General features: G+C 45.9%; 1 protein-coding gene across 21 annotated transcripts in view; it reads left to right on the top strand.

The window, feature by feature from the left end:
• Window positions 1-18,842, top strand: part of LOC140521240 (palmitoyltransferase ZDHHC1-like) — a 58,983-nt gene that overhangs the window by 15,419 nt on the left and 24,722 nt on the right. For 11 of the 21 annotated variants that reach the window (XR_011972839.1, XR_011972840.1, XR_011972841.1 and 8 more), the window contains exons 4-8: window positions 1,274-1,393; window positions 4,870-4,971; window positions 9,420-9,544; window positions 10,290-10,448; window positions 11,648-11,745. Coding sequence is in view for 17 of the 21 variants with exons in the window: in XM_072636045.1 (XP_072492146.1) it covers window positions 1,274-1,393; window positions 4,870-4,971; window positions 9,420-9,544; window positions 10,290-10,448; window positions 11,648-11,745 (604 nt within the window). In the remaining 4 variants the exon portion in view is untranslated. The remainder of the gene's footprint in view (window positions 1-1,273; window positions 1,394-4,869; window positions 4,972-9,419; window positions 9,545-10,289; window positions 10,449-11,647; window positions 11,746-18,842) is intronic. The other 10 variants (XR_011972843.1, XM_072636050.1, XM_072636040.1 and 7 more) reach the window with 1 other exon arrangement.

The following is an 18,842-nucleotide window of genomic DNA, read 5'->3' as shown; positions in this document are numbered from 1 at the left end:
TGGGCCACATTGACCACCTAGGGAAATAGATATGTCCCAGGAGCTCTCGAATGACTGCCATCCCTGGAGGTGCAGTATCCATAGCCATGTACAACTATGCCAGACAAAAAGCAGTAGGAGCAAACTCTTGGGCACCACACTGGAGCCACTACAGACTTCTCAGTCTTCCCCAGAAACTCACAGCCCATCTGCTTTCCTACTGTCTCATATACTTCACTGTAAGTCACACAAAGGTTGGACGAGCATGGAAGACACCAAGACAGCCTAAAAGCCCTGATCCTGCTCTACTGGATGTGGGCACAGCCTTGCTCCAGTACACGGTCGTGTCTAATCTCTGATCCAACTCATTGCCGATATTCAGAGGCTCATCTCTGCTATTCAGCCCCAAGTTTGTACCTCTGCTCCCATATTTGTTGCTAACAAGGTGTTACAAGAACCTCTCTGCCCATGTGATCATGTGGGCATATACCCATATATATTGCACTTTGAAGGTCTTAGAGATGAACTCTAAGAGATGAACAGCAGAGCTTCTCCCCAGTTTTGTCATGGACCCTGGGGAAGCCAAAGAGCCCTCCTCAGAATAGTGTTTATAAATGCACAAAATTGGATACTGAGGATTGCAAAGGAAGCCAATGATAGTGAAACAGTTCTTAGGATAGCTTTTAAAAAGCTCACAGACCCCAGGGTGGAACCCTCACCTTTTATAGATTTTGGTAGAAATCAGACATTTCACAGAGGGACTGAGTCTCCTCTTCTGAGACTAGGAGTCAGGAGCTGGTTTGTGTCTGAGCTTTGCTAACTAACAGGCTGTGTGACCTTGGGAAGTGGCTGAATGTCTTTGGGTCTCCCCTTTTCTGCCCAGTGAAAGGCCTGGATGAGGTCATCATTACCCTCTCTTCTAGCTCTACTAATCAGAATTTGGGGTGCTTAACTACTTGGAGACATGCTGTGCAGTGGCATTAGGGCTCCTTCTGTGGACAACGTAGTGCCTAAGCAACTCACAGTACTTTTTGTGGTTGATTGTGGACGAGCCACTTGTGTTCTCCCAGGAGTCTTTCTGAAGAACCAAAGGAGAGGCCTCTGTTATGGTGGAGAGAATGCTGGCTGTGGAGTCAGAACAAGACTTGGGTTCTAGTTTAGTGCTGTTTACTACTGATGTGGCTGTTAGTGCCAAGACTTTTGGGCTCCCTGAATATCAGTTTCTTTCTCTGTAAAATTGAGATAATGCACTTCAACTAAAGCCCCCCTGACAAAGGTCTGCAAACTTGGACAGGTCTGACCAGGCAGGAGGAGTCCCAAACATCGACCTGACGGTGGTGCCTGTTAGCGGTGGGCCAGCCTTAGCCCTGCCTAGAAGACAGGCTATGGGGAGAGGCAGGAATCCCCCATGGGTGTAAGTACATACGGATCCCAAGGAATGCTTGAACTAGCCATCTTACGGGATTTTTGTACTATCACTTTGATGCAGTTGAGACACTGAGCTATTGTTCTTATCTGCCCATTTGGAGTTGGCATTGCTGACTTCAAGGTTGTTTGACTTTGCACTTCTGGGTTCTTTCAAGCCCTGTTACAAGTCAGCCAGATCAGAAATGAGGCATAGGGGTTGGAAGTATAGAGACTAGGTAATTTGGATTTAGTAGTAGTAGTAATAATAATGAGTATTATTGTCATTTCTGTGCTTTATGAGATTTCCTATTTTTTGATCAGCTTTGCAATCTGATGTGTATGAAGTGGAACCTCAGAGTTGTTCTAGTTTGCATTTGTCTGATTATTAATGGTTTAGAACATTTTTAAAATATGACTGTTAATAGCTTGGATTTTCTTCTTCTGACATGCACTGCTATTTAATTTGGTCTTCAAAACAATCTTGCAAGATACAAGTTTTAAAATATTCTTCCTATTTTACATGTGAGGAAACTAAGGCCCAGACAGTGATCAAATTTGCTTAAAGTCATACAACTTTTAAGTGTCCAAACTGGGATTCAAATTCAGGCCTTCCGGATACAGAGCCAAGATTTCCTGTTCTTCCCATTATAGCACAAAGGCTAGGGCCAAGATGTAAGAAGTTTCCTCTTCATTCTCTTTCCCACTTCTCTCTCACTTTTCCCCCTCCCTTTCTTTTTCCCTCCTGCACCATCCCCCTTTCCAAACAGTGGATAGACTTGGAGTCAGGAAGACTTAAATTCAAATGCTATCTCAAATACTCACTAGCTTTTGTGACCCTGGGCAAGTCACTTAACCTCTGTGTGCCTCAGTTTTCTAGGTGATAAAAACACCAGCTCCCAGGGTTGTTGTGAGGAGCAAATGGGAGCATGTATGTAAAGCACTTAGCACAGTGACCTGGCGCACAATATGCACTCAATAAATACTTGTTTCCTCTCTTCTCTTTCCTTTTGCCCTCCCTCCCCCTGCTCTCTCTCCCTCTCCCTCCCCCTCTCCCTCTCCTCCCCTCCCCCCTCCCTCTCCCCCTGTCTTCCTCTCCCCCCCACTCCTTCTCTCTCTCTCTCTCTCTCTCTCGCTCTCATTTTCATAACTTAAAAAGGCAAAACCAGCTTAGATACTTAAATTCAATCTGCTCCCAAATGAACTTGCTGCCAAGTAGAAAAGAAACCAAGTTGGCATCAGACCCAAAATATATAGCTGCCTGATTGGGTAGCTAGAGATTGGCTGGGCCAGTTAGTCTCCTGAGTAGGAACATGGATGAGGCAGATGGATTTTTCAAGTTTTGAAATGACAACTTCTCTTGGGGAAATGAGTGAAGTCCTGGAAGCTTTGGCTTCAGCAGCAGCTGATATACTTCCCAGACCAACCCTGGGGATAAAGCTGTCTACATTCTCTGTAGTGGATGGCCCAGCTGTCAGCTCTGTAGCAAGAGGGATGAGGTGGCTCTTTTCTGCATGTCTGGGTACTACAGAATGGCCCCAGATATCGATGCAGGGCTAATGTGTCAGGGCAGCTGACAACCAGAGATCAGAGGGAAAGTGGAAAAACTTCCATCCCTGGGAGTGAAAGAACTTTTGAGAGAGAGTGGGTGCAGTCAGAGGAGGGGGCTTTGCTAGAAGGTGAAAAAGTGTGTGCTGCTTTGGCAGCCACTAGGCTAGACCAGGTCCTAGCACTTCTGAGGTATTTTTCCTCTGAGATTCTTTGATGCTTAGAAAGATTCCCCTTTTCTGAATGAACCCTAGGATGTTGTCCCCTCCCTGATGCTGTCACAGCCAGACACATTGTATCACTTAGCTGATTGTTCCATTATAGTGCTCCTTTGGAGCCATCTGCTCCCTCTAATGTTTTCCAGAACCAATTCATGATGTCAGAATTGGAAAGGCCCTCAGATTGTAGATAAATCATCGTGGGAAAGGACCTCAGGAGGTAGAATGGCAGAGCTGGGCAGGCTGGGGAATGTTAGTGCTGGAAAGAGGCTTAAGGCTTCGTCCCCTGCAACCTCCTCATGTTACAGATAGGGGAATGAGGCCTGGGGAGAGGAAGTGAATTTCTTACAATCAGGGAGCTAGCAGATTATCAATAGAGTGGAGGCTGGAAGAATCCGAGCAGGTTCTGACAGTGAGGGGCACAGTGGATATAGGACTGGGCTTGGAAGACCTCACTTCAGAGCCCTCCCTCAGACGTTTACTAACACAAGTCACCCATAGGGCGTAGGGTGCTGGGCCTGGCCTCAGACACTTAGTCCTTGGTCACCCCAGGCAAGTCACTTAATTCTTGTCTCCCTTAGGTTCCTCAACTATATGATGGAGATAATAAGTGCCTATGCTGCAGGATTGTTGTAAGGATCAAGTGAGATAATATTTGTACCTAGCATAGAGTAGGCACTTTGTCAGTGCTTATTTTCTCCCTCAGAAGCCTCATTCATAAAATGAGGGGGTTGAACTAGGTGGTCTCTAAGGTCCTTTCCAGCTCTATAATCTAAGTCCCAGGAGTCTAGTGTTCTTTCTACACTTCAAGAATGCCTTTGACAGAAATAAGAAAATGCAGGCCATTATACTCCATGTGGTCGATCCATCAGAAAAATATCTTTTGAGCACTATGTAACAACAGAGCAGCCCTGCTACGAGGTCTTCAGGGAGGACTAACTCCTTTCGTGTAAGAGCTGCCAAGCTCTTTGCAGGCCTCTTCATCCACCTTTGGTGTCCACCTGTCACCCAGCTCTGTCCTGTGGCTTCAAGAGGCTGTGGCATGCACAGAGGCCACATCCGGGTACAACTGTCTCAGCAGATGGGCTACACCGACAGGTCTCAAACCTGTTGGTGAGTTAGGGGGGTGTCTTCCCTAAGCATGTGAATGGGTGGGTGGAAACAGTTTGTTCCAGTGGCCATGCAGGCAGCTAAAGCAGGTGCATTGGAGTGCTTAGAGCTCGGTGAGACACTGCAGACCCCAGCACCATGCACTGCATCCCAGGCCAACGCCAGCCTTCCTGACTCTTGTCTTGCTGCTGGATTTCTTGATGATGTGATGTCATTGGTCCTCTTTGAAAATGAAGGCCCAACAGCAACAACAGTGGCTGGCATTATTATTGTGCTTTAAAATTTACAGATGCTTTAGATATATTAACTGTTGATCCTCACAACAACCCTGAGAAGGTGATGCTATTATTATCCTCATTTTGCAGATGAGGAAACTGAGGCACAGAGAGGTGAAGTGATAGAGTTGCATAGATAGTAAGTGTCCAAGGAGGGATTGGATCTCAGGTTTTCCTGACTCCAAGTTCTTTGCTTTATCTACCGTGCCCCACCCTGACCCCCCAGCTACCACTTTTCCCTGGGTTTCTTCCATTGCTTCCTGTATCTGTGCCTGAGACAGGGTTGGGGGCAGGGCAGAATGCTCCCCAGACTAACCTGGAGCTTTTGTCGGCAGGAGTTCCCGATCGAAGCACTGCAGTGCCTGCAACAAATGTGTGTGTGGTTTTGACCATCACTGCAAATGGCTCAACAACTGCGTGGGGGAGAGAAACTACTGGTAAGAGCAGAGGAGATGGGGAGGCCCTCCAGGAGCCTGGCCTGGCCAGGCTCATGGCGCCCCTCAAGCTTGCCTACTAGGGCATCTTTTCCACTTGGAATAGTTGGTGACGCTTCAGCTGATGGGGCTGGCTTTCCTTCCCACCTGCTTCTGGAAGGAAAGGGACAGAGAAGCACTTGGAAACATACCTGGAATGTTAGATCTGCAAGGTACCTTAAAACTTCCAGTGTTAGGCCTGGAAGGGACTTCAGAGATTGTCAGTCAACCCCGCTCTCACTCCCCTTTACAGAGAAGGGTCATGACTCACTGTAAATCACAGAGACCTGGTGCTTTGGCACCAAGCACAGTGTTTTGAACACTCTCTAATCATCCTTCCACCCCTTCCTGATTAGACTTGGTACCTCCCCTCCCCCCAGAAACTTCAGCTCTCTTGCCCCCAAAGGATAAAGATTTCCCCCGGTGATAATGAAAAGGCTACATAGAAGACTTTGAAGGTCAGCCGAAGAGAGAAATCTAGACATGGTTTGAATAATGGTAGTATTGTTTGAGATCATAGGATCCTAGCATTAGGGCTGGAAGGGACATCAGAGGTCATTGATCCAGTCCTGTCATTTTACAGAATTTTTCCTCCAAGGAAGTGAAATGACTTCTCAAGGTAGGAAATGTCAGATGATTTTGAACTTAGGTCTCCTGACTTGGATGCATTGCTCTTCCCACTGTAACACCTTGCCTCCCATGAAGACTCTCTTGAAAAGAGTGACATTCATTTGGCTGGATGAACCCTTGGGTTTGTTATAGTATAAATCCTATTCCTTCAGAGTCTTTCCCCCTTCTCTTTGGACCAACTGGAAGGGAAGGAGGGGAGCAGGAGAAGCAATACAGTGTGGATATCCCAAACACTTCTATTGGCTGAAGAATTTGATTTTATATTTTGCATGGAAAAAAGCAAAGGGAAAAATGAGATATTATTGTGGGGATGTTACAATATCCAACTTGACTATGCTGGTGTCCTCAGTTTATAGGTCTCACTACCTTTCTTTTCCACTTAGGGAGGAAGAAGAATTACCCCAGATAAAGAGGTGCCTCAGACAACAGAGGGCTCATGAATGGGGTTACTAGTCTAGTATTATTCTGAAGGTGGCACAGTGGAAAGAGTGCCAGACCTGGAGTCAGAAAGACTCCTCTTCCTGAATTCAAATCTGTCCTCAGATACTTGCTAGTTGTGTGACACCAGGCAAGTCACTTAATCCTATTTGCCTCAATTTCCTGATCTGTAAATGAGCTGGAGAAGGAAATGGCAAACTACTCCAGTATCTCTGCCAAGAAAACCCCAAAGGGGGCCAGGGAGAGTGACTGAAAAACAACTGAATGATAACAAATTATTCTGGAGATATAGTGTAGCAGTAAGCACCCTGACAAATCCAGGATGACCTGCTATCACAGGTTCTTTGATCTGCTTTTCTAAAAGAAAAGCAACTTTTGAGGGGTCAGCTATCTTCTTTAATTACATACCAACAGAGAAAATGCAGGCAGAGAAATAAAGACCAAGAGACAGGGCTTCCAACTGTCTGACCATTAGCAATACATCCCATCACCGATCAACAGACAGATCCAGCTGTCTGACCATTACATACATAAATAGTCACTAGAGAGAGAACATCTGGGTTTTCAAAGCCAGGAGCGGGAGGGGGCCTTACAGCTACCCAGAGCCTCATCTAGCTGGACCAACACTTCCAGTGAGCAAGCCCCAAAGTAAAATCTCACCTCAGAGTATTTATACACTTTTCAGAGCCAGAGGGCAGGATCCTCTGACCCCGTGCCTCAATAGGAGTTAACAGAAGGTATTGAGGTCTATTAATGGGTGGGGAAGATCATTAACTCTTTCCCCCACCCACCATTAACCTTACATCCTCAGTTCCAACAAAGTTTTTGACAGTATCATGCTTTCCTAGTTGATCAGAGGGAGAGTCCAGCTCATAGGATCCTAGTTCTAGAGCTGAAAGGGCCCTTAGGCCTACTGGTCCAGGCCTGTCTGAGGAAGGTTAGCCAGGGCCACACAGTTCATGTGTCTGACATAGGATCTTCATGGCTCAGAGCTCTGATTTCTCCCAGCAAGACTGAATGGCAACTTGTCAGGTCTGTTGAAGAGAGTATTTTACAGGTAAGGACTGGAGGAGGGAGCTTTTAATGCTAAGCTTCTCTGCTTTTTGGGTGCTGTTCTCCGGGTGTCCCCAGACTTCTTCCTCTACATTTTTTCTCCTCGCTAAGAGACTGGAAACCCTTTTTACTGAGGTGGCTGATAGTGTCTTTGTTGCCTCCAGTTCCATCAAATAGCTCCACCTACCTCTGCAAAGAGGGGAAACTGATTAATTAATTCATCGGTTTAGCATCACTTAGTAATTGGATGTCTTTTGTTTTTACATTATCTAAATTTCCCTCTGCATTCCTCCCTTTTCCCATCTCATAGAATGATTTTTAATTTTTAATTTAAGTCTAGTAATTGGTACTCTGACACATTGGGAGATCTCTCATCAGTGTTGGCCTTGCAGCCTTCTCATCTTGGGCTGCTCTTACTTATTTCTTTATAATTTAATAAGCATGGACTAGTGGCCAGAGAGTTTATTTAAGTCTTGTCTCTGACATTTACCTTCTTAGGGTTCTAGGCAAGGTGAGAACCTTGACGGAGGCAGTTTTCTCATCTGGGAGTTCTTTCTAACTCTTCTTACTTAAACTATGGGTCAAGACCTCATGTGGGGTCGAGAAAAATTTGGCAACAGTAAAAGGTTTCTGAATGCACAATGACCAAAAATGAATTAAAAAATCAAACCTGCAATGAATCTGAGGTGTTTCTGGCAGTGCTTACCTGTGTTGTATCGTGGGCAACTTCACTGCAGCCTTGGTTCTGAACATAAAGCAGATGCACTTTGCACTGCATGTGCCCTCAGGTCACAAAACACCATCAAATGCTGCCATTTAGGGAAAAGGGGTCACCCACTAGCAACCCCTTCAGCCCTTCTTAAACGGGAGTCATACCACAGTTTAAGAAGTGCTGTAGTAAACCAGTGAACTCATAGTCATTATTCAGTGACTGTTTCAGCAAAAAATCAAATAAGCAAAAATAAAGAAGTCCTTTGTAAAATCACAAACTCTAAACTATTTATATCTTTCTATAAGGAAAAATAAATCTCCTGCCTCTCTCAAAAGTTTTTTCCCTCTCTTTTTCCAGATTTTAATTTAACCTTTTTTTTGCTCAGACCTCTTCATTTTCCCTCCAAATTTATTGATTTATTTTTCAGTTTTCAACATTCACTTCCATAAGTTTAAAATTTTCTCCCTCTCCCTCCCCACTATGGCATGCAATCTTCCTATTAAACAAATTTTCACATTAGTCATGTTGCATAGAAGAATTATAATGAATGGGAAAAACCATGAGAAAAACAAAACATAACAAAAGAGAAAATAATCTGCTTCACTCACTATGGAGTGTTCCAACTCCATAGTTCTTTCTCTGTTTATGGATGGCATTTTGCATCATGAGTCCTTTGGAAATGTTTTAGGTCCTTGCATTGCTGAGCAGGGCTAAGTCCATTAGAAACAGCCCTCACACACTGTGGCTGTTACTGTGTATCATGTTCTGGTTCTGCTCCCTGCACTCAGCATCAGTTCATAGAAGTTTTTCCAGGTTTAATGAATTAACAGCATGAGTATCTTATTTGTTCTGTAACCCATGCTGACCTTTTCTGACTGTGGACTTGGCCAGGTTTGTTTCTGTTTTAAAAAGTACAGTCACTGCCCTGTGCACATTGTCACTTTACTTCTGCTTGCTTCACTCTGGGGACTTTGGTGAAGATGGCCTTGAGTCCAGCTGCTGCTCTGATAACAGACACTTGCTGCCTTTGTAATCTCAACCTCAGTGTACTTCTCTTGGAAAGGAGGGTCTTAGCCTAGATCTCTGAGGGTCCTTCTGGCTTCTCAGTCCTATGATCCTGTGACCACCCTCATCATCATCATCATAGCAAGCTAGCATTTGTACATTACCTACTGTGTGCCAGGCATTACACACCAGGTGCTTTCTAGTACTACCTCATTTGACCCTCACAACATCCCTAGGAGGTAGGAGCTATTATTACCCCTATTTTACAGTAACAGTGCAGTGACTTTCCCAGGGTCACACAGTTAATGTCTGAGACCACATTTGAACTCAGGTCATCCTGCCTCCAGACTCAGGGCTTCATCTGTGCAGGTATGGAATGTTCCCTGTTAATCACCCCCTGTTTACATAAGAGAAATCTGAGGCCTTCCCCAGAGTTGGTGCTGGGAGGAGAGGGTTTGAACACCAGGCCTGGGCAGGAGGACCTGCTGTCTCTGCCAGAGGTCACTGTGAGTCTCATCAGGCAGGCCCACAAGTACCCCAGCCAATGCAGAGTTGGCATCTGTTTTTCTCTCAGGCTCTTCCTGAACAGTGTGGCATCAGCCCTGCTGGGGGTCCTGCTGTTGGTGCTCATCGCCTTCTACATCTTTGTAGAGTTCTTTATCAACCCGATGCGACTTCGGACCAACAAACATTTTGAAGGTGAGATCTTTTCTCTCTGGAACCGGAGGAGGAAGGTCAGGTGGCTTCCCTTACCTCTCTCCTTTTCTTCTGCTAATATGTATTAAAGACCTACTGTGTCGAGCTCTGGGCTAGTGTCAGGTTTGTCTAAGACATGTTCCCTGTCCTCAAAGACCTTCACAGTCTAGGAAGCTGTGCTGCACAGAAGTGCACAGAAGTGTAGGAAACAAAGTACTGTACTAGTCCAAGAGGGAAGTCACGGGAGGCTTTGTGGAGAATGGGCCTTTGGGTTGGACTTTCAAGAACAGGTAGGAATTCAGCACTCGAAGAGAGTTGAGACAAGTTCAGGCCTAGGGAAAATGTAAGCAAAGGCATGGAGTAAGGAAGGAACAGCCATGCTCAGAGGAGGGAGAGTGGGCCAGCCAAGCTGGAGTGGGCAGTGTGTGATGGGGGGAAGGCTGGAGACAGAGACAGCAGCAGCCGACAGACCTTCAGGTGGGGGCATGAAGCCTGCTGGAGGCTGGTGTGAGACTCTTCTATTCTCAGGACTACGGAGGAAGGCCCTTTGATGGGACAATCCTCCAGACTCCCTCCACCTCTCCACACAAAGATCCTCGGCAGAGTGGTTACATTCCTTTTCAGTGGGGGCTCTCGGGCTGCAGCAGTGGAGTGTTTTCCTGTCGGGACTACGCCTCTTCTATCCCTCTGCGCAGTTCTCTAACCAGCTCAGGAGCCCATACAGCAGTGTCCCATGTTTGTCTTTCAGTCCTGAAGAACCACACAGACGTATGGTTTGTGTTTCTCCCAGCGGCCCCCGTGGAGACCCAGGCTCCTGCCATCCTTGCCTTGGCTGCCCTGCTCATCCTGCTGGGCCTTCTCTCTTTGACGTTGTTGGGCCATCTCCTCTGCTTTCACATTTATCTCCGTATGTAATTTGGCATTTTCATCGCCCTGTGCCTGTCCTGGCCTTGTCTAGCAGCATTAGGAGCTTCTGGTCTGCCCGGCCAGCTCTTTTGGGGACACGAGGCCACTTGGCTTGAGTGAGGGGAACAAGGAGAGGGGAGGTGCAGAGATTCTGGTCCTCTCTTGAAAACCTACACCCGTCTAACCCCTTCCCCTCCCAACAGCAAACCCAGGATAATTTAGTGGAGAGATTCCTTGGTTTGTAGCTACTCCTGAGGCTGCTGTTCTCAGCCATAGGAACTTGGGCAAGTTACTTCCCCTCTTGGTCTCAGTTTTCCTCATGTATAAAGGGAGAGGGTTGAAACAGATGATGTGAAAGGTCCCTTCTAATTCTAGGAGTTTCTCTCCTGTGCACTGATGTTCCGTGTTTCAAGGTCCCTTCCAGCTGTGTCATTCCATATCCCTTTAGCTTGGACATTCTGCAAGTCTGTAAAGGAATTTCCTGATGATGAGAGGCCACACCCTCCCTGTCTTTGCTCCCTGAGCTGTGTTTCTGTTGCAGTTACACTGCTCCCCACATGGTGGCACCCCTCTCTGTGGGATTTAGAACTATGAGCCTCTTTATGAGACTGTCAACTGCCCAGTAGCACGAGGGCAGCACTCCTGGGCTCCCAGAGTTCTGCAGGTATTTCAGCCACTAACAGTGGCCTTAGGGTGTTAGCCAAGGCTCCTGGTGTCTTTGAGCTGGGGACCCTTGGCTATTATTCACGTGCACAGTCGTCTCTGAGATGCAAAATAGGCTTCAGTCTTCTTGGATACTGAGCAATGTTAGGGGATAAAAGGGAGATGTTTTGGTTGGTTTTTAAAAAAGAAAAAAGTCCCAGAGATGCACTTACATTGACCCAGTTAGCCCTCAGCTGTCCTACTCCTGTCCCCTGTTCCATAGCAGAGTGTGCCCTTTCCACGTAACCCTCCATTGCCTTTGAATTAAAGGGAAAACTTAGGCTTTCCTAATCTGTAACACCCCAGTGTGGCTCTAAGGCTCCTCCTGAACTTCCTGGGTCTCCTTCATCCCACTAAGGGGGATTCTCAGTGCAGGCCATGACCTGATTTCTCCTTGCTCAAGTCTCTGTACCCAGTGGGCAACTGCTTCTCCTCTGTATGATTGGGAGGGAGCCAGTAGGCCTCCAGTGAAGTGTCTCTTCTGTCCCACTTCTCCAGTGTGGCACAAACTAACCACCTATGAGTACATCGTGCAGCAGCGGCCCCCAAAGGAGGCGAAGGAGACCCAAAAGGAACCGAAGATACAGCCCATGCAGGTACACGTGGCTCATCGAGGAAGTATGGGCAGCACTGGTAGAATGCAGGGAAGGGCTTGGTGGGGGGTGGGAAGGCAGATTGTGGGTTAGGGAAAGGGTCAGGAAAAAGATCTACCTCTCACTCCTGTGGCCCAGTTCAAAGGCTTGGGTGCAGATTCTGTCTATGATGCCAAGTTATTTACTTGCCATAAGCCTCAGTTTCCTTATTTGTAAAAGTAAGGGGTTAGACTTGATGCCCTCAAATGTCCTTTCTAGTTCAAGATTTATGGTCCTAAGAACTCTTAACATTTTAAAATACATTTTATTGATATGTTTTGTTTTTATATCACCTTCATTTCCCAATGTCTCCCTTTCCTGTACTCCTCCCAGAGAATCATCCCTTCTAATAAGGAAGAGGGAAAAGGTTCAGTAAAACCAACCAACACATGAGAAGAGGCACCTGACATCTCTTTCCTGGGCCTTACTGAGCTTGGTCATTCTCATTTCATAGCTTTCAGTTCTGACTGTTGTAGCTATGCTTTCCATTTATGTTGTTGTAGTCACTGGCTATTTTGTTTTCGAAATTCTTCTTATTTCCTTTTGCATCAATTCACACATCTTCCTATCTTTGTTCAACACTTCTTATAACACAGTAATATTCAGCCACACATGGGCAGCCAGGTGGTGCAATGGATAGAGCACCAGTGCAGGAGTCAGGAGGACCTGAGTTCAAATCTCAGCTCAGGCACTTGACACTCACTAGCTGTGTGACCTTGGGCAAGTCACTTAAGCCCAAATTGCCTCATCCTGGGTCATCTCCACTTATTCTGATGAGTATCTGGTCACTGGATTCAGATGGCCCTGGAAGAGAAGTGAGGCTGGTGACCTGCACAGCCCCCTCCCTCACTAAAAACAGTCAAGTGCAAGTCATGTCATCATTTCTCTGATGGCATGGTCTTCTTCGGCAGTAAAGGACACATTCAGCCATACTCATGGACCACCATTTGTTTAGCCACTTCCTAGCCTCATTGGGCACCTACTTTGTTTCCAGTTCTTTGCTGCCTCAAAATGTGCTGCTATAAACATTCTGTTGCGTATGGGACCTTCCTTTTTGGCATTGATCTCCTTTGAGTATATCCCTAGGATCTCTAGGTTAAAGGGCGTGGATCTTTTAGTCATTCTCTTTGAATTGCTTTCCAGACTGGTTGGACCAGTTCATAGTCCAACAGTGCATTAGTGAGCTTGGTTTTCTGCAACCCCTCCAAAACTGACAATTCCCACCTTTTATTATTTTTGCCAGTTTGTTGGATTTGAATTGAAATCTCAGGAGTTCTTTTTAATTCGCATGTGCTTTTCCTTTGACAGTTTGTCTTTTGGGGAATTGTCTTTAGACTTGTATATTTCTGTTACTTATCTGCATATCTTGGAGAGACAACCAAGTGGTACAGTGGATAGAGTGCCAGGCTTGGAGTCAGACTCATCTTCCTGAGTGACTCTGGGCAAGTCACGTAACCTTATTGGCCTCAGTTTCTTCATCTGTAAAATAAGCTGGAGAAGGAAATGGCTAATTACTCCATTATCTCTGCCAAGAAAACCCCCAAAAATGGGGTCACAAAGAGTCAGACACAATAAACAATAGCAAATATCTTGGATATTAGACCATTGTCAGAGATATTTGATACAAGAATGCTTTCATTGTCAACAACTTACCTTTTCACCAGCAGTATTTGCATTAAATTTTGTTTATGCAAAAGCTTTTTAATTTCATATAATAAAAATCACTTGTTTAATATTTTTTGATCACCTCTGTCCCATGTTTGGAGAAGAATTCACCTCCTGGCCATATCTATGAATGGCACTCTATATGAGCTGTTTTCCTTCCAATTTTTTTTTTATGATGTGATCTCTAATATTCAGATTACATATCCATTTTGAATTTGTTACATATGGTGTAAGATTATTGGCATAAACCTAATTTATGACAGATGACTTTCCAGTTTTCCCAGCAGTTCTTGTCAGAGAATTCTTTCCTAGGTAATGTTTTTATGTTTATCAAATACCGTTATTGAATTGTTACTTCTAATTCATCCTTGTATAGTCTGTTCCATTGATTTTTTTAAAGATAGTAACAAAGTGTGGATGATTATTATCTTATAATATGGATGGAGGTCTAGGAGTACTGTTCCTATGACATTTTTACCATTTTCCATTTTTTTCCTGGGTATTCTAAGTCTGTTATTCCTCTGAGTAAATTTTGTTATTATTTTGTCTAGCTCTGTAAAGTAGGCCTTTGGTGGGTTGATCCTATGAACTCTTAAGAGTACCTCATTGCTTAAATAGTTGGACTTGATGAATGGGTGCTGGTTGAATTTAACAACATTAAATTCAATGGACAGAAGTGTAAAGTTCTAATCTTACAGTGAAAAAATCAACTTTACTAACTAAAGATGAGGAAGATGTAGCCAAACAAGTGTTCATGGGAAATGAAGAAGACTAGAGTGTGTTCATTTACCAAAAGCTCAATGTTAATCAGCAAAGAGACATGGGAGCCAATAAAGCTAATATGTCTTATGATGATTTAATGATAGAGGTTTGTGTCAAGACTAAAGTTTGATAGTTCTGTTACTTTGTGCTTATCAGGCCACAGCCACAAGCATTTTGTCATTTCTAGGCATCTCATTGTAAGAGGGTATCAGTGGTCTGGCATGCATCCAGAAAGGGGCATCCAGGATAATGAGATGATTTGAAATAGAGTCATCTGAGTATTGGTTGAGGGAACTCAAGTGACATTTAACCAAAAGAAGAGAAAATTTGTTGTGGGGAAGGGAAAGGTGTTAGGGGAGCAGAACTTAAGGTACACCATCTTTAAGCTCGCTGAAGGGGACCATCATGTGGAAGAGGATTGAATGCTTTCTGCTGGCTCCAGAGGGAAGAACTAGGACCAGTATGTGAAAACTCAGGAGAAGAAGGGACTTACTAACAGTTAGGGCTGTTTAATAATTAGATGGCATTATTTAGGGAATAATGCATTCATTGTCACTGGGTGTATTTATCCAAGCAGAGGTTGGGAAACCACCTTGCTGATGTTATAGAGAAAATTTCTGTTTCATGTAGGACCAGAACCGGGTTGAGGTCCTGTGAGCTTGGAGATTCCCTGATTCTGTAATGTTGGAGTCTTGTTGGGATTTGCCCTGGACTGAAGATAGTTTTTGTTCACCAGACACAGCCAGGGCTTTCAGCACAATGCCAGAAGGTATGAAGTGTAAGAACTAGGAAGTGGGGCAGGATGGGCTATGAGAAAGGAATGGGGAAGCCCACAAAAGTGCAGCAGCAACAGTCAGGAAAAGGATGGCAGCAGTATCAGACGTTGTGGCCTGGGGGCATGGATGCCCAAAATGCCCTGCCCTAGCTATGCAGGGTTCATTTCTAAAGTCTGCAACAGCCTTGAGGGGACATTTGCGGTGCAGGGAAAGGCAGAGAGCATATCTGAAAATGCAGAGACCATGATCACTAGATTAGAGATAGAGTTTGGACATGTTGCTGTTTTGAGTCTTTATTTGACATTGCCTTACTACTGACAATAGAAATGTAAGAAATGATCTTAAATCGGAGAAAGTGGGAGGGAGCTCAAGGTAGGTATGGATAATAATTATAATTCTACAGTGCCTGAAGTTTCACAGCATCATGAGTAGGATCATCCCCACTTTACAGATGAGAAAATAAGACCCTCCAGTTCCAGGTCTGAGGGTCTCTCCACTGCATCATTGTCTCTCGTCATCATCATCATCATTGGTGATGACTTGCTCAGAATCCCCTGGGATGTGACAGTGCTCCTGTGGCTCCAGAGCCAGCGGAATCACTGGACTGGGGATTTGGGGGCTTGGGTTCTGCCTCCCCTAACTGACCATGGGAGCCGGGGCAAACGCTGTCGCCCTGCTCAGTCTGTTTCTTTCTCTCTGAATGGGGTGTTTGAACTCTGGGACCTCTGTGGGTCTTGATTGGTTCTGACAGTCTGTAGTTGCGTGGTTTCATGCATTCATGGACTATTGAAGCTGGAAACCACCTGAGAAGTCTTCTAGTTCAAAGCTCTTTTCATATTGAACGAGGGAATGGAGGACCAGGGTCGTCCAGGTAGCCAGCAGGAGAGCCACAGTTTGAGCCCCGATCCTCATGATTCTCAGTCCAATGATGGCCCCAGTTTACCATGTAGCATCTGTCTTCTGAAACCTCCCAGTGCAAGGATTGGGCCTCTAGTCTCAGAATTTACTCCAGACTGAAGCCAGGAAAGGCAACTAAAGGCTGTAGGGATTCTGCCTGCTGTAGTTGGTCTCTGGCTGAATTCCTCATGGCCATCTACCTTTCCTCCAAACTGGCTGGGGCAGGAGGAGTTAAAGCATTGAAACGAACAACGAAGAGTCCCCAGGGAGCCTGGAAATCTTTTCTGGAGCTGGAGGTGGAGTTTCCAGCTGGAGAATCCACACACAGCTGTTCCCTTCTCCCCTCTCTCCTCCCTCCTGCCCCCCGCCCCCCCCCCCCCCCCCAGCCTAGTCAGATAGAAATGTGTGTAGGGTGTTGTAGGCCAGCCTTGTTTCCCATTCCCATGTCTGGGTGCTTTCTGGAAGTCAGAGTACATTTGGGGCTAGAAGCCAGGGGAGTGTGGGTTGGGGGAGTCCTGAATGCCTATATTTCATGGATACCCTCAGGGACTAATAAAGCTGAGAAGATGCCCAGTTAAGTTGTCATGAGAAATGCTAACCCACCAGATTCTTCAAGCTCCCCCTCATAGCAACCAGATACAAACACAAACAGGGTAGGAGGCCCAGGCTCTCTGAGCAGGCTCCCTCCCCCTGCACACAAGCTGAGGTTGACCCACCACTAAATAATACTATTAACTCGCCCAGGGAAGGTCTTGTCTCCCCAGCTTCCCCACCCCTAACTGACAGCAGGTCTTCTGTTCTCAGGGTAGGAGGAATAAATACTTTCCACCCACCAAAAAAAATGCATCATCCAGGTCCTAAGTTAGCGATATTGTTGTTTAAGTGGACACACACAAGAAGCCCTGGCTAGTGCTCCCTGGGCTCACTACCAGCTATGCCTGTCTTCCATGAGAGGAAAGCAGACACAGATCAGCGTACCTGCCACCACTGAGCTGTGAAGCACACTGCCAGTGTCTGTCCTAGTTATGAACCTTTTCTTCAGTATAGTGCAGTGAAGAATTCTAGGCTGGAGTCACTTCCAGGCCTACCATTTACTCCGGCTTCCCTGGCTTTGAAAGGGCTTTGTACTAGATGAACTCTCAGGGATGTTTCCACTCTGATGGCTCTTTCTGATAGTCCCAAGATTCCTTCTCCCTCTGCTCCCCAAAGCCCCTCACGGTTCTGGCCCTCTGCTCCCCAAAGCCCCTTGTGGTTCTGGCCCTCTGCTCCCTAAGGTCGCTCATGGTTCTGGCCCTCTGCATCCCACAGTCCCTCACAGTTCTGGCCCTCTGCTTCCCAAGGTCTCTTGCAGTTCTAGTCCTCTTATGTTCTAAGGCCCCTCTCAGCTCTTAACAGTCCATCTTCTAAGGTCTCTCCCAGCTGCAGTATTATATGCTGTAACCTTCATACTCCATGATTCTTTGCCACCAAAGGCAGAAATGAGAATGATTTCTAATGAGCTGAACCTTTCTAGCCTCACTGGAAAAGCTGGGAAAGGGAAGGTATTGAATCTGAAATCAGGGCTGTGGCTGCCAGCAGAGTTTGTGCAGGCCACTGGGCAAGTGATGAAGCGGGTACTGGAGGTTGGGACAGTTCAGGGGAGAGCATGGGAAGTAGGTTTCACAAGATAGCCTGATTACTGGAGGAAGTGCATCCACCCCCCACTCTGGAAAAGCTCCCTGCTGGCATGAGCTCACTGATTTGGGCTTAGGACAGGCTAAGCCTTTGGGCCACCTTTGAGCTATCTGTGGTTGGAGTTTCCCCAAAACTATCTATGCTTAACAAAAAAAATGGCTTTTTTGGAGCCAGTAGTCACAAACATATCCTTATTGATCAGCCTCAGAAATGCATCTGCCTGAGGTAGGAAGGAGTTTGCTGATGTATGCCCCTTCTCTAAAGAGTAAGTTTGGCTCATCTAATTCAGATAAGCAGATTGAGGCTGCATCTGAATCAAAGCTTTGTCATCTCCTATCCTCTAATTCTCATGAACTCTGTGCAGATTCTGGAACAGCACAAGCTATGACCCTGTACTGACACATAATTCAGTTCAACCAACATTTGTTAAGTGTTTACTGTATGGTAGGTTTCTGGGGAGCAAAAGGCACAAATAAAATAGTCTCTACCCCTCCCCAGTCATTCTTTCTGTGAATGCTCCCAATCACTCCAATAGACACGAAAAATCCAAGCCACAGTCGCAGACCCTCAGCTTCTACTGTCTTCTTTCTTGCCCCATTCTTATCGCTACATATAGGCCAGTCTGATTCAAGATCTTATCTTGTTCTGCAGCTCCCCTAAATACCCTAGCCTAAGTGAGAGTGTGTTCTGCTGTTGGCCACACCTTCTGCACCCCAGGAGTACCCCATTTTCCTCCTCTGTTTCCATGTGCCAAAGGACTGTGGTCTCCTTACTCTCCTCCCTGCAGTCATAGACTGGTTCATGATTAGAAAGCCCCTTGAAACTAGTGCTGTATTGTAGTCTTTCTGTCTTTGTGTTTTCTCTGTGATTGTTAAACCAACCTTATTGAGAGTAGGGCCAGCCCTGCTCCCTCCATATCATCATGTTCAGATGCAAGGCCAACGTAAAGACTTGCCTGTCCTGTTTTCTTAGTCTTTTCTGCTCCAGGATCATAGATGACCATATGCTTCGAGGTTGCAGGTTCCGCACCCCTGATCTAGTCTGAGAAGTGGCTGTTGAGGAAATATGCTAGTAATAGTGAGGGACATGCCAGTTTCTTTCTCCCTCTCCCAAAGGGGCTTTTAAGAGGCCACCTCTATGGTTCTGGCTGCTGATTCCTGTGGCAAACTTCCCCCCATCCCCTCTCCTACTTTGGGGACAGTAGATGGCTAACATGATTGACTTCGGGACTCAGTCCATTGTCCCCACTGCTGGGTCTTGTCCAGTATCTGCCATCTTGCTCTTTTC

Source organism: Notamacropus eugenii, chromosome 1 (genome assembly GCF_028372415.1).
Source record: "Notamacropus eugenii isolate mMacEug1 chromosome 1, mMacEug1.pri_v2, whole genome shotgun sequence".
Classification (NCBI taxonomy): Eukaryota; Metazoa; Chordata; class Mammalia; order Diprotodontia; family Macropodidae; genus Notamacropus; species Notamacropus eugenii.
Note: the sequence above shows the minus strand (reverse complement) of the source record. Positions and strands in the feature narration are given on the sequence as shown.